General features: G+C 40.1%; 1 protein-coding gene across 17 annotated transcripts in view; it reads right to left on the bottom strand.

Annotated features, from left to right (window-relative positions):
- LOC115152808 (neurexin-1a) overlaps positions 1-17,171 on the bottom strand; it is a 758,004-nt gene that overhangs the window by 701,439 nt on the left and 39,394 nt on the right. For 12 of the 17 annotated variants that reach the window (XM_029697621.1, XM_029697623.1, XM_029697634.1 and 9 more), the window contains exon 3: positions 1,998-2,015. The exons of the other annotated variants lie outside the window; for them this stretch is intronic. In XM_029697621.1, the coding sequence (XP_029553481.1) occupies positions 1,998-2,015 (18 nt within the window). The remainder of the gene's footprint in view (positions 1-1,997; positions 2,016-17,171) is intronic. 17 annotated transcript variants of the gene reach the window in all.

Genomic DNA, 17,171 nt, shown 5'->3' with positions numbered 1-17,171 from the left:
TGTCTGCCGTATTCTCTCTTTTTGTTCTTGTTTCCTTATTAGGATGCCGGTGGGCGGAGCTGGGAGGGTTGACAGCTACATGGGAAACACCTGGGCCCGGGTGTGTCCCATGATAAATAGACCTCTTTCACATTCATGGGGGGGACTCTCTCCATGCAGACACCTTGGTTGATTTCTGTTGTGGTAGTTTTGTGGCTTTTTGCTTTGGCACCCTTCAACACCCTGCATTATTACATTTATGCATGCAAACACTCACTTACACTACTGATTACTGATTACACACACCATTGTTAATTACTTAGTTACTTTATTTAATAAATATATATTTTGATAATCCTTGTCTCCACGTTGTCTCCCTTTTGTTGCGAACTCTGAGCTGGTTCGTAACAGAACAAATTCTTATTTTCAATGACGGCCTAGGAACAGTGGGTTAACTGCCTTGTTCAGGGACAGAACGACAGATTTGTACCTTGTCAGCTCGGGGATTTGATCTTGCAACCTTTTGGGTTACTAGTCCAACACTCTAACCACTAGGCTACGCTGCCACCCCTGTATTTGGGGAGTTTCTCCCATTCTTCTCTGCAGATCCTTTCAAGCTCTGCTAGGTTGGATGGGGAGCGTCGCTGCACAGCTATTTTCAGGTCTCTCCAGAGATGTTAGATCGGGTTCAAGTTCAGGGTCTGGCTTGGCCTCTCAAGGACATTCAGATACTTGTCCCGAAGCCACTCCTGCTTTGTCCTGGCTGTGTGTGTTGGGTCGTTGTCCTGTTGGAAGGTAAACCTTCACCCCTTTCTGAGGTCCTGAGAGCTCTGGAGCAGGTTTTTATCAAGGATCACTCTGTACTTTGCTCCGTTCATCTTTGCCTCCCAGTCCCTGCCGCTGAAAAACATCCCCACATCCCTCTACCATAACTCTAGAGCTCTGTCAGAGTGACCATCGGGTTCTTGGTCACCTCCCTGACCAAGGCTCTTCTCCCTCGATTGCTCAGTTTGGCCAGGTAAACAGCTTTGCTTTGTTCACTTCCATTTAAGAATGATGTAGGGCACTGTGTTCTTGGAGAACTTCAATGCTGCAGAATTCTTTGGGTACTTTTCCACAAATCTGTTCCTCGACACAATCCTGTCTCAGAGCTCTACGGACAATTCCTTCAACCTCATGGCTTGGTTTTTTGCTGTGACATGCACTGTCAACTGTGGGACCTTATAGACAGGTGTGTGCCTTTCCAAATTTTGTCAAATCAATTGGATTTACCACAGGTGGACTCCAATCAAGTTGTAGAATCATCTCTAGGATGATCAATGGAAACAGGATGAACCTGAGCTCAATTTCGAATCTCATATCAATGGGTATGAATACTTATTTAAATAGGTTATTTCTGTTTTAAAATGTTTATATATTTGGTAAAATTTCTGACTTTGTCATTATGGGGTATTGTGTGTAGATTGCTCAGGGTTTGTTTTTATTTAATCCATTTTAGAATAAGTCTGTAACGTAAAATTCTTGGGGAAAAGTCAAGGTGTCTGATTACTTTCCGAAGGCACTGTACTTAGCTCAACTTTTGCCAAAACTTTCACTGATATTCATTAACATTAACATCTATGGGAGATTTCAAGAATAGTAACAACTACATAAACATAAGTGAATGTTCCACATTTTATCATCAGGATCATGATAAAGAGTGTAGATAAGAACAGCTAACTTTTCCAACGCATAATTTCATTATCCCAAAACACTCATTTCCCCTGAACCAATGACTGAGCACATTTCGCAACATCTACCCAGAACCGCAAACGAGAAAAACATATAGAGCGGACTTACCATTTCAGTAGCACATTTTAACACCATTTAGGTAGCACATTTTAAAACCATTTCCCCATGACATACAGTATGTTAGGAGTGATTTAAGCCATGAGAACCACAGCATGGTGTCAGTGAATAAATCACAGAGGAAAGATGATAAAAACCATGACAAAGAAAAGACAAAACAGAATACCCACCTTCAACACGGTTGTCTTCTGCAAGCGGACGGACGAATGGGCGGGAGGAGAAAGAGGAAAAGGAAGACATTCGTTAAGCAGCATGCAGACTGGTACAGGGCCATTGCATGTCGTAACCATGCAAGGCAACACACATCACATGCAAAGTGCCCTACTTTGTACTTCATTGACAACCCCTGCAGAGGGGAGGTCTCGTGATTCAGAAGCCTTACTAACTGGCGGAGTTTCAATGCTGCAGAGGACTTTTGTCTGTTCAATGTCTGTTCAACTATATGATTTACTGCTCTTTGTAATCTAGTTATAGGCTATAAAAGTGGGTCTGTCTTCATCTCTGGATCCTGCTTTTTGAAATATGACATCATATGTCTTTGATCATATGCCTACCTGGGATATTTGTAAAAACTATAAGCTTGTTTAGACCTTGAGTGGATTACTATGCCCCCTCTGGATGGCTTTATGTTTGCTTTGTTGTTAGCTTGTCTGCTAGCTTGCTGTTAGCTTGTCTGCTAGCTTGCTGTTAGCTTGTTTGCTAACTTGTTGTTAGCTTGTCTGCTAGCTTGCTGTTAGCTTGTCTGCTAGCTTGCTGTTAGCTTGTTTGCTAACTTGTTGTTAGCTTGTCTGCTAGCTTGTTGTCAGTGTGTCTGCTAGCTTGTTGTTAGCTTGTCTGCAAGCTTGTTGTTAGCTAGTCTGCTACAGTAGCTTGTTCTAAGTTTGTCTGCTAGCTTGTTGTTAGCGTGTCTGTTGTTAGTTTGTTAGCACAGTGCTAACTGTGCATGTACTCTTTCAATCCCATTTACTAGCCTGTCTACTGTAACAAATGATTGGTTACAGGATTACATTCAACTGGGAGAAAACAACATGAGTTAGCAATTATATTGGCGAAAGCTACAAGAGGATATGAAATAAGGTGTGAAGTGGTTTTGAATAGAGGACATGCAGTATTCAATGACAGTGAAATGGGGAGATATTGTGCGGTGTTCGTCAGCAGAGAATGCAATATATTTTTGGGGGAATATCAGTCTTTATTTATTTTAAAGGCATAAACTGAAAATTGGCAAATGCAATAATACATTTTTGCCTCATGTGTAGTAACTGTTTATGGTGGGGACTGCTGAAAGAGAGGGAGAGTGTGTCTGGACTTTCATAAAGGGGCAGAGAGAGGGTTGAGTGGCATCATTTAAGTGACCTCATTTTCTAATAACTCCTAAATAATCAGTAGTGAGCAGAGATTAGGTCCTTGAGGGGAGAATCACCTCGCAGTGAAAGTGAGATTTGTGACATGGTGATAAGGAATAAGGAACATACCCATTCATGTGTGGTCTAAAAACAGCACCGAGACCGAAAAAGTTGTCACATCTGTTACCAAAATGATGGCAAACTAGGTGCCCAAAATGTCATGACATTGCCTCTAGTGAGGAACATTATATTACAATAAAGCATTACATTTGGATAAAGTATGTGTTAGAATAAAACATGCAATAAATATTGAACAGAGAGGATGTAGAATCACATGAGCCACCTAAAACAGAACAACATGTCAGTCAACATTTCTCATCAACATGGCATATAAGTGTTAGAAGTTTAAATGCGTAAATAAGTGAAACTACTGCCTGTTAGAGATAACTAATGCCTTTTAGAGATAACTAATGCCTGTTAGAGAGAACTGATGTATAAAAAATCAATTCAGAAGGATGACTTTGTAAAAATATTGATAAATACAACTTTTACAAAAAGTGAATACTATTGGTTTTAACACCAGTGGTGGCCATTTACATTACATTTAAGCCCATTTACATTACATTGAAGTCCTTTACATTACATTTAAACCATTTACATTACATCTGTAATATGTTTTAACCAAACATGAATTTGAAGGAGACATTTGTTATTAGAATGCAAAGTTTTAAGATTAGATCAATATGGCATGTACTCTGATTCTACAGCTTTAGAAGTATATAAGTGATGTAAGATATTAGTAATATAAGATATGGTTTTATGTTTTTATCAAAAAATAGAAATCTAATATATAATATATAAGTAATATAAGATATACTGTAAGTAATATAAGATATCAGTAATATAACATATAAGTAATATAAGATGTAACATATAAGTAATATAAGATATAAAACATAAGTAAAATAAGATATACTGTAAGTAATATAAGATATCAGTAATATAACATATAAGTAATATAAGATGTAACATTTAAGTAATATAAGATATAAAACATAAGTAAAATAAGATATACTGTAAGTAATATAAGATATCAGTAATATCACATATAAGTAATATAAGATGTAACATATAAGTAATATAAGATATAAAATATAAGTAATATAAGAAATAGGTAATATAAGATTTAACATATAGGTAATATAAGATATACGATATTAGTAACATAAGATTTAACATATAGGTAATATAAGATATTAGTAATAGCAGATATAACATATAAGTAATATAATATTTAACATATAGGTAATATAAGATATAAGTAATATAAGATGTCAAATATAAGTAATACGATATAATTAATATAAGATTTAACATATAAGCAATATAAGATATTAGTAATAGCAGATTTAACATATAAGTAATATAAGATATAAGTAATATAAGATATAAGTAATATAAAATATAAGTAATATAAGAAATATAAGATATAAGTAATATAAGATGTAAAATATAAGTAATAAGATATAATTAATATAAGATTTAACATGTAAGCAATATAAGATATTAGTAATAGCAGATTTAACATATAAGTAATATAATATATAAGTAATATAAGATATAAGATATAAGTAATATAAGATATAAGTAATATAAGATATAGTAATATTAGATTTAACATATAAGTAATATATGATATAAGTAATGTAAGATACAATATATAAGTAATATAAGACATAAGTAATATGTAGTATAATTTTTTTAAATGTATCTAGGCAACCCAGACAACGCTGGGCCAATTGTGCACCACCCTATAGTACTCGTAATCACAGCCAGATGTGATGCAGACTGGATTCGAACCAGGGACTGCAATGACACCTCTTGCACTGAGCTGCAGTGCCTTAGACCACTGTTCAACTCAGGAGCTCAAAGTAATATAAGATATAGGCAATTTAAGATATATTATATTTTGTAATGTAAGTAATATGATTTAAGATATGTCATATAATAAACTCAGCAAAAAAAGAAACTATCTCTCACTGTCAACTGTGTTTATATTGTCAGCAAACTTAACATGTGTAAATATTTGTATGAACATAACAAGATTCAACAACTGAGACATGAACTGAACAAGTTCCACAGACATGTGACTAACAGAAATTGAATAATGTGTCCCTGAACAAAGGGGGGGGGGGTCAAAGTAACAGTCAGTATCTGGTGTGGCCACCAGCTGCATTAAGTACTGCAGTGCATCTCCTCCTCATGGACTGCACCAGATTTGCCAGTTCTTGCTATGAGACATTACCCCACTCTTCCACCAAGGAACCTGCAAGTTCCCAGACATTTCTGGGGGGAATGACCGTAGCCCTCACCCTCCGATCCAACAGGTCCAGACGTGCTCAATGGGATCTGGGCTCTTTGCTGACCATGGCATAACACTGACATTCCTGTCTTGCAGGAAATCATGCACAGAACAGGCAGTATGGCTGGTGGCATTGTCATGCTGGAGGGTCATGTCAGGATGAGCCTGCAGGAAGGGTACCACATGAGGGAGGAGGATGTCTTCCCTGTAACGCACAGCGTTGAGAATGCCTGCAAAGACATCAAGCTCAGTCCGATGATGCTGTGACACACCGCCCCAGACCATGACAGACCCTCCACATCCAAAGCGATCCCGCTCCAGAGTACAGGCCTCGGTGTAACGCTCATTCTTTCTACGATAAACGCAAATCCGACCATCACCCTTGGTGAGACAAAAACTGCGACTCGTCAGTGAAGAGCACTTTTTGAAAGTCCTGTCTGGTCCAGCGACGGTGGGTTTGTGCCCATAGGCAACATTGTTGCCGGTGATGTCTGGTGAGGACCTGCCTTACAACAGGCCTACAAGCCCTCAGTCCAGCCTCTCTTAGCCTATTGCGGACAGTCTGAGCACTGATGGAGGGATTGTGCGTTCCTGGTGTAACTCGGGCAGTTGTTGTTTCCATCCTGTACCTGTCTCGCAGGTGTGATGTTCGGATGTACCGATCCTGTGCAGGTGTTGTTACACATGATCTGCCACTGCGATGACGGTCAGCTGTCCGTCCTGTCTCCCTGTATTGCTGTCTTAGGCGTCTCACAGTATGGACATTGGAATTTATTGCCCGGCCACATCTGCAGTCCTCATGCCTCCTTGCAGCATGCCTAAGGCACGTTCACACAGATGAGCAGGGACCCTGGGCATCTTTCTTTTGGTGTTTTTCAGAGTCAGAAGAAAGGCCTCTTTTGTGTCCTAAGTTTTCCTAACTGTGACCTTAATTGCCTACCGTCTGTAAGCTGTTAGGGTCTTAACGACCGTTCCACAGGTGCATGTTCATTAATTGTTCATGGTTCATTGAACAAGCATGGGAAACAGTGTTTAAATACTTTACAATGAAGATCTGTGAAGTTATTTGGATTTTTACGAATTATCTTTGAAAGACAGGGTTTCTTTTTTTGCTGAGTTTTTATAAGTAGTATACGATTTATGATATAAGCCATATAATATATAAGATATAATATAAAATATAATATTAGATATAAGTAAAATAAGATATAATATATAAGATAAAAGTAATAAGATATGTAATATTATATATAAGTAATTCAAGATACATGATATAAGTAATATAAGATATAAGTTACAGTATAAGTGATAACTATAGTATGAGTCCTTTCTTCGTCTGAAAGTACGGTGTCGTCATGTAAGTATACCTACAAGTTGGACATAAGGCCACACAGCCTAGCTCCTAGCTCCCATCAGATGAAACAAGTATCCTACCTCTCAATGGTTTCAGGCCCCGATTCAAGCGATTTGTTGACCAAGAAACTTACCAGCACATCAGCTCTCCTTCCAAATCAGACACCATGCAACACAACCAACCAAAGTGTGAGAGCAGCAGCATTTTGTGAACAAAATAGGACGCAAGTGATAATGATAGTGTAATAATGCTGAGAATCACAGTTATGTGATTTGTGATTTTGTTATGATAAGAAGAAATGTTGGAAATGTGTGTCTGTCATTTCTTCAAGTGTCTGTACTCAGTGGACGTACAGTGAGTGTAGGCTATATATACAGCTCTGTCTGAGTTGTTAGAATGGGCATGTAAGGAAATATTGGGAACTTTGTTCACAAAAGGATAGCTTGATGATGAGAAGCAGCTGCCTATTCAAAAAGCATTCTAGGGTGGCAACAGGCATTGAACTGGAATGGTGATGTGACAACAGTAGCGATGAGAGGAGAAAAGTAAAAAAAGCAGGGTCTGTTTGCTGATATACCTCTATAGCTGTGTCTTAGTTATCATTCCACAGGAACACCTTAGCATTGAAAACATTTCACCGGGGTGAGAGAGTGTTCTTTGGATTGTTAGAATGTGACTGTATTTTGACAAGGATAATAGATATCTTTGTGATGAACGTGTCATTCTAATAAAATGGTTTTCTATCCACAATCTGTCCAATGATTTTATCACAGTTTTATTACTATGTTTCTAGTGTTACCCTTCCTCTTATATTAGTCATTTTAAAACACACTTTACTTTTTGAAATAAGAATCACATCCAAAGGAATCTGCTTTACTGTAATTTAACTTTGATGAAAATGAATTCATCCAGCCCTGTAGTTCAATGCGCTCTTAAAAATCTACACATCCAAAGAAATAGAAAAGTAGGGTCAAGGAATCTATGGCAACCTAGGACAGTGTCTAGGAACAGCCAATAAGTAAACACCAAGACAGATAATCCAGACAATGACTAAAGCTAACAGTAGTTCAAATCATGTTTCTATACTGCCAAGCTATGTACGTTCAAATCATGTTTCTATACTGCCAAGCTATGTATGTTCAAATCATGTTTCTATACTGCCAAGCTATGTACGTTCAAATAATGTTTATTTACTGCCAAGCTATGTACGTTCAAATAATGTTTCTATACTGTCACGAACCGGCTCGAAGCCCGTAACAAAAAGGGAGACAACGTGGAGATAAAGAATAACAAAATATATTTATTAACTGAAGTAAAGTAAATACAATTAACAATGGTGTGTTTAGTCAGTAGTCAGTAGTGTAAGTGAGTGGTCGCCTGTATACATGTGATAATGAGGGGTGTTAAAAGGTGCCAACGCAAACAAACCAAATAGCCACAAAAATGCCACAACCAAAATCTGTCTGTGTCTACATGGAGAGAGTCTCCTCAATGAATGGGGAAGAGGTGCATTTATCCTGGGACACACCTGAGCCCAGGTGTGTCTCATTTCACTGACGACCCTCGCGGCTCCGCACACCGACAGCCTATTAAGGAAAACACGAGCAAAGAGAAAGAGTTCGGCAGACAGAGTGGGAGGGTCGTCACAATACTGCCAAGCTATGTACGTTCAAATCATGTTTCTATACTGCCAAGCTAGGTACGTTCAAATCATGTTTCTATACTGCCAAGCTATGTACGTTCAAATCATGTTTCTATACTGCCAAGCTATGGACGTTCAAATCATGTTTCTATACTGCCAAGCTATGTACGTTCAAATCATGTTTCTATACTGTCAAGCTATGTATGTTCAAATAATGTTTATTTACTGCCAAGCTATGTACGTTCAAATCATCTTTCTATACTGCCAAGCTATGTACGTTCAAATCATGTTTCTATACTGCCAAGCTATGTACGTTCAAATCATGTTTCTATACTGTCAAGCTATGTATGTTCAAATAATGTTTATTTACTGCCAAGCTTGTGCGTTCAAATCATGTTTCTGTACTGCCAAGCTATGTACGTTCAAATCATGTTTCTATACTGCCAAGCTATGTACGTTCAAATCATGTTTCTTTACTGCCAAGCTATGTACGTTCAAATCATGTTTCTATACTGCCAAGCTATGTACGTTCAAATCATGTTTCTTTACTGCCAAGCTATGTACGTTCAAATCATGTTTCTTTACTGCCAAGCTATGTACGTTCAAATCATGTTTCTATACTGCCAAGCTATGTACGTTCAAATCATGTTTCTATACTGCCAAGCTATGTACGTTCAAATAATGTTTATTTACTGCCAAGCTATGTACGTTCAAATCATGTTTCTTTACTGCCAAGCTATGTACGTTCAAATCATGTTTCTATACTGCCAAGCTATGTACGTTCAAATCATGTTTCTTTACTGCCAAGCTATGTACGTTCAAATCATGTTTCTTTACTGCCAAGCTATGTACGTTCAAATCATGTTTCTTTACTGCCAACCTATGTACGTTCAAATCATGTTTCTATACTGCCAAGCTATGTACGTTCAAATCATGTTTCTATACTGCCAAGCTATGTACGTTCAAATCATGTTTCTTTACTGCCAAGCTATGTACGTTCAAATCATGTTTCTATACTGCCAAGCTATGTACGTTCAAATCATGTTTCTATACTGCCAAGCTATGTACGTTCAAATCATGTTTCTATACTGCCAAGCTATGTACGTTCAAATCATGTTTCTTTACTGCCAAGCTATGTACGTTCAAATCATGTTTCTTTACTGCCAAGCTATGTACGTTCAAATCATGTTTTTATACTGCCAAGCTATGTACGTTCAAATCATGTTTCTTTACTGCCAAGCTATGTACGTTCAAATCATGTTTCTATACTGCCAAGCTATGTACGTTCAAATCATGTTTCTTTACTGCCAAGCTATGTACGTTCAAATCATGTTTCTATACTGCCAAGCTATGTACGTTCAAATCATGTTTCTATACTGCCAAGCTATGTACGTTCAAACCATAGTTTCAGTCAATTCCATACTGAACTTAAATTTAACTGAAAATTCTTAATTCATACCAGTAGTTTCATTTTCTGACCCAAACTGTTGAACATGACCTTTATACTGTATTCCATGTTAACTATACTAGCTGAATAAGCCATATGAAGGGCTCTATTCAGTCTGGATCGCTGAAGCATTACAGACTACTTGATATAAATGTAAAGGTAATTCCCGATTGAGCCGACATATGCAGCGTTTACCGTGAATGCAGTCTCGGCTAACGCGGGAACGTTGTCTTCAAATTTCAGTCACGGTGTAACGCTGAACCTCCGCAATACGGAATTGAATAGAGCCCGAAGACTCAGCTTTAGTGTTTAGCCAAGTGCCTTTCATCTAACAACCTCTTGTCAAACTAGGGTTCATGAGAGATATCACCATAATACCCCCCATCACACACAACATGACACTACCCTTCCCAAATCTACACCGACTACTATCGTATGGGTGTTCTTTTAGTGCAGTACCTTTCAACTAACAACGATTCAAACTAGGGTTGATGTTATGACAGATACCATTTACACCAACCCCCCACCCGTTCATCACACACACACACACACAAAACTGCCCATTCCAAATCTATGCAGCTGGCTGTCTAATAATCCAGGCAGGGGAATAAACCTCCATAATCCCTTTGATGAAGCAACGATACCACTGCCATTGTACTGTTAATACCACACAACAATACACTCTACCCAGCTCCCAGTCCTGAGCAAACAACATCTTATACATGTGCTGCATGACATAGTGACATGTGGAGCCCATGATTATAGTCAAACCGCTAGCTAGTACACACATACAGTACAGATCTCTAACCGGAGCATAACATTACCTCTCCACTTCTTCAACTACTTCAAATCACATGGCCACTTCCCTTGCATAGAACATCTGTATTTAGTCAACAACAATATTGCTTTTCTTAAGCCTGTACACTGAATTTGGGACAAATCATTTGGGACAAATCATTCACTAAACCCTAAACCTCAACTACATCTTGTAATAAGTAATGTGGATATTGACCTTGAGGTGACTAAACTGCTTGGAGTAACCCTGGATTGTAAACTGTCATGGTCAAAACATATTGATACAACAGTAGCAAGGATGGGGAGAAGTCTGTCCATAATAAATTGTTACTCTACCTTCTTAACAGCACTATAAACAAGGCAGATCCTACATGCCCTAGTTTTGTCGCACCTGGACTACTGTTCAGTCATGTGGTCAGGTGCCACAAAAAAGGACTTAGGAAAATTGCAATTGGTTCAGAACAGGGCAGCACGGCTGGCCCTTCGATGTACACAGAGAGCTAATATTAATAATATGCATGTCAATCTCTCCTGGCTGAAAGTGAAGGAGAGATTGACTTCATCACTACTTGTATTTATGAGATGTATTGACATGTTGAATGCACCGAGCTGTCTGTTTGAACTACTGGCACACAGCTCAGACACCCATGCATACCCCACAAGACATGCTACAAGAGGTCTCTTCATATTCCCCAAGACCAGAACAGACTATGAAAGGAGCACAGTACTACATAGAGCCATGACTACATGGAACTCTATTCCACATCAAGTAACTCATGCAAACAGTACAATTTGATTTGAAAAACAGATAAAAAATGGAACAGCGTGGACTGTGGAACAGCAGAACGGTGGGGACTGTGGAACAGCAGAACAGTGGGGACTGTGAAGCAACACAAACATAGGCACGGACACATGCATATATACACACACACGATAACATACACGCGTACACAGATTTAGTACTGTAGATATGTGGTAGTAGTGGAGTAGGGGCCAGAGGACACACAGTGTGTTGTGAAATCTGTGAATGTATTGTAATGTTTTTAAAATTGTATAAACTGCCTTAATTTTGCTGGACCCCAGGAAGAGTAGCTGCTGCCATGGCAACAGCTAATGGGGATCCATAATAAATAAAAATAAAAATATATTTCCACACACAGACTGCATTCATAAACATATGTATTCAATCAGTAGCAATGTGGAAATTGGTTAGAAATCAAGCCATTGCGCATTTCATCTAACCAACTCCCATACAGTCAACACATATAGTTTAACACTGAACCTCCCACCTTACCATTGCCAAATCAGTGGAGAAATTGAACCTGATCGAACATCTCTGGAGAAACCTGAAAATAGTTGTGCAGCGACGCTCTCCATCCAGCCAGACAGAGCTTGAGAGGATCTGCAGAGAGGAATGGGAGAAACTCCCCATATACAGGTGTGCCAAGCTTGTAGTGTCATACCCAAGAAGACTCAAGGCTGTAATCGCTGCCAAAGGTGCTTCAACAAAGTACTTAAAAGGGTCTGAATACTTATGTAAATGTGATATTTCAATTTTTTTATTTTTTATTTCTATTTGCAAACTTTTCTAAAAACCTGTATTTGCTTGGTCATTACAGGGCATTGATGAGGGGGGAAAAAAATAATTGAATCCATTTTAGAATGAGGCTGTAACGTAAAAACAAAATGTGGAAAAAGTCAAGGGGTCTGAACACTTTTCCCGAATGCAATGTATACCTGGTCTACCTGATACATACCTGTTCTACCTGATACATACCTGGTCTACCTGATACATACCTGGTCTACCTGATACATACCTGGTCTACCTGATACATACCTGTTCTACCTGATACATACCTGTTCTACCTGATACATACCTGGTCTACCTGATACATACCTGGTCTACCTGATACATACCTGGTCTACCTGATACATACCTGGTCTACCTGATACATACCTGGTCTACCTGATACATACCTGTTCTACCTGATACATACCTGTTCTACCTGATACATACCTGGTCTACCTGATATATACCTGGTCTACCTGATATATACCTGGTCTACCTGATATATACCTGGTCTACCTGATACATACCTGGTCTACCTGATACATACCTGGTCTACCTGATACATACCTGGTCTACCTGATATATACCTGGTCTACCTGATATATACCTGGTCTACCTGATATATACCTGGTCTACCTGATACATACCTGGTCTACCTGATACATACCTGGTCTACCTGATACATACCTGATCTACCTGATACATACCTGGTCTACCTGATACATACCTGGTCTACCTGATACATACCTGGTCTACCTGATACATACCTGGTCTACCTGATATATACCTGGTCTACCTGATATATACCTGGTCTACCTGATATATACCTGGTCTACCTGATACATACCTGGTCTACCTGATACATACCTGGTCTACCTGATTCATACCTGGTCTACCTGATATATACCTGGTCTACCTGATACATACCTGGTCTACCTGATACATACCTGGTCTACCTGATACATACCTGGTCTACCTGATACATACCTGGTCTACCTGATATATACCTGGTCTACCTTATATATACCTGCTCCACCTGATATAGACCTGCTCTACCTGATATGTACCTGGTCTAACTGATATATATATACCTGGTACGCCTACCAAAATGGCGCCGGAAGAAATGGCAGCAGTTTTACGGGCGCATAACCAATTGTGCTATTATGTTTTTTTTTCGCTTTATTTGTACCTTATTTTGTACATAATGTTTCTGCAACCGTATTTTACAGCAAAAAAGAGCTTCTGGATTACAAAGATTTTTTCTTCAACAAGTAAGATGCACAGGACATTCTCCAAACACCCGACAGGGCCAACATCCCCGTTATTTGCAAGAGGAAGTGACATAGGTACAGAGGACAAAGAGCAAGATGCCTGGTCAGGACCCAGAAAAGGCAAGTGGGAAAGCTGCCGTTACAGTCAATACTCCTCACCAACGTGCAATCATTGGACAATAAACTAGATGAGGTACGATCACTAATATCCTACCAACGGGACATCAAAAACTGTAATATCCTATGTTTCACGGAATCGTGGCTGAATGACGGCATGGATATTCAGCTAGCGGGATATACGCTGCACCGGCAAGATAGAACAGCACACTCCGGTAAAACGAGGGGGGTGGGGGGGGGGTTGTCTGTGCATATATGTTAACAACATCTGGTGCATGAAATCTAAGGAAGTCTCTTAATTTTGCTCACCTGAAGTAGAGTAAATTGTGATAAATTGTAGGCCACACTACTTGCCTGGAGAGTTTTCAGCTATACCTTTCGTGGCTGTTTATTTACCACCACAGACAGATGCTGGCACTAAGACCGCACTCAGTCAGCTGTATAAGGAAATAAGCAAACAGGAAACCACTCACTCAGAGGCGGCGCTCCTAGTGGCCGGAGACTTTAATGCAGGGAAACTTAAATCAGTTCTACCAAATTTCCATCAACATGTTAAATGTGCAACCAGAGGGGAAAACATTCTAGATCACCTGTACTCCACATACAGAGACGCGTACAAAGCTCTCCCTCGCCCTCCATTTGGTAAATCCGACCGCAACTCTATCCTCCTGATTCCTGCTTACAAGCAAAAATTAAGGCAGGAAGCACCAGTGACTCAGTCTATAAAAAGGTGGTCAGATGAAGCAGATACTAAACTACAGGACTGTTTTGCTATCACAGACTGGAACATGTTTCGGGATTCTTCCGATGGTATTGAGGAGTACACCACATCAGTCACTGGCTTTATCAATAAGTGCATCGAGGACGTCGTCCCACAGTGACTGTACGTACATACCCCAACCAGAAACCATGTATTACAGGCAACATTTGCACTGAGCTAAAGGGTAGAGCGCACCCCTTTCAAGGTGCGGGACTCTAAACCGGAAGCTTACAAGAAATCCTGCTATTCCTTAAGATGAACCATCATACAGGCAAAGCTTCAGTACAGGGCTAAGATTGAATCATACTACACCGGCTCCGACGCTCGTCTTATGTGGCAGGGATTGCAAACTATTACAGACTACAAAGGGAAGCATAGCCGCGAGCTGCCCAGTGACACGAGCCTACCAGACCAGCTAAATCGCTTCTATGCTCGCTTCGAGGAAAGCAACACTGAGGCATGCATGAGAGCATCAGCTGTTCCGGACGACTGTGTAATCATGCTCTCCATAGCCGATGTGAGTAAGACCTTTAAACAGGTCAACATACACAAGGCTGCAGGGCCAGACGGATTACCAGGACATGTGCTCCGGTAATCCGGTGCTGACCAACTGGTAGGTGTCTTCAGTGACATTTTCAACATGTCCCTGATTGAGTCTGTAATACTAACATGTTTCAAGCAGACCACCATAGTCCCTGTGCCCAAGAACACTAAGGCATCCTGCCTAAATGACTACAGACCCGTAGCACTAACATCCGTAGCCATGAAGTGCTTTGAATGGCTGGTAATGGCTCACATCAACACCATTATCCCAGAAACCCTAGACTCACTCCAATTTGCATACCGTCCAAACAGATCCACAGATGTTGCAATCTCTATTGCACCCCACACTGCCCTTTCCCACCTGGACAAAAGGAACACTTTGTGAGAATGCTATTCATTGACTACAGCTCAGTATTCAACACCATAGTGCCCTCAAAGCTCAACACTAAGCTAAGGATCCTGGGAATAAACACCTCCCTCTGCAACTGGATCCTGGACTTCCTGACGGGCCACCCCCAGGTGGTGAGGGTAGGTAGCAACACATCTGCCACGCTGATCCTCAACACTGGAGCTCCCCAGTGGTGCGTGCTCAGTCCCCTCCTGCACTCCCTGTTCACCCACAACTGTATGGCCAGGTACAACTCCAACACCATCATTAAGTTTGCAGATGACACAACAGTGGTAGGCCTGATCACCGACAACGACGAGACAGTTTATAGGGAGGAGGTCCGAGACGTAACTAAGACTAAGGAGATGATTGTGGACTACAAGGAAAGGAGGGCCGAGCACGCCCCAATTCTCATCGACGGGGCTGTAGTGGAGCAGGTTGAGAGCTTCAAGTTTCTTGGTGTCCACATCAACTACAAACTAGAATGGTCCAAACACACCAAGACAGTCGTGAAGAGGGCACGACAAAGCCTATTCCCCCTCAGGAAACTAAAAAGACTTGGCATGGGTCCTGAGATCCTCAAAAGGTTCTACAGCTGCAACATCGAGAGCATCCTGACTGGTTGCATCACTGCCTGGTACGGCAATTGCTCGGCCTCTGACCGCAAGAAACTACAGAGGGTAGCCCAGTACATCACTATGACACACACACACACACACACACAGCTGCCTCCCGTCCAGGACCTCTACACCAGGCGGTGTCAGAGGAAGGCCCTAAAAATGCCAAGTGCCAAGTCTAGGACAAAAATGTTTCTCAACAGTTTTTACTCCCAAGCCATAAGACTCCTGAACAGGTAATCAAATGGCTACCTGGACTATTTGCATTTTGTGCCCCCCCCAACCCCTCTTTTTACACTGCTGCTACTCTCTGTTTATCATATATGCATAGTCACTTTAACTATACATTCATGTGCATACTACCTTAATTGGCCGACCAACCAGTGTTCCTGCCATTGGCTAACCGGGCTATCTGCATTGTGCCCCACCCACCACCCGCCAACCCCTCTTTTACACTACTGCTACTCTCTGTTCATCATATATGCATAGTCACTTTAACCATATCTACATGTACATACTACCTCATTCAGCCTGACTAACCGGTGTCTGTATGTAGCCTCACTACTTTTATAGCCTCGGTACTGTATATAGCTTGTCTTTTTTATGGTTGTTTTATTTCTTTACCTACCTATTGTTCCCCTAATACCTTTTCTGCAATATTGGTTAGAGCCTGTAAGTAAGCATTTCACTGTAAGGTCTACACCTGTTTTATTTGGGTCACGTGACAAATACACTTTGATTTGATTTGATATATACCTGGTCTACCTGATATATACCTGGTCTACCTGATGTATATATCTGCTCTACCTGATACATATACCTGGTACACCTGATATATATACCTGGTCTACCTGCTTAGGTCTGTTGACTTTCTTTGCTATTTATTTTGTCATTGTTTGTTTTGTCTGTTTTATTTCAATTACTAAAGAGTTTGCCAACCTTAATTGCATTGCAGCTTCTGGCTGCGTCAAGCTGGATCACAGTCTGATACTCCCTTCCTAGACAACTGCTAAACAAACAAAGAAGCAGTAAACCAGAAAGAAACCACAAAAGCCTTAAGGGGGAAAAATATAAGTGACAAATTATATTGATTCGGAAAAATGTATCAATTTGTTGTTACAATTTAGGCCAA

The sequence above is a fragment of the Salmo trutta genome, chromosome 18 (genome assembly GCF_901001165.1).
Source record: "Salmo trutta chromosome 18, fSalTru1.1, whole genome shotgun sequence".
NCBI lineage: Eukaryota > Metazoa > Chordata > Actinopteri > Salmoniformes > Salmonidae > Salmo > Salmo trutta.
This window is presented reverse-complemented; position numbering and strand designations above follow the sequence as displayed.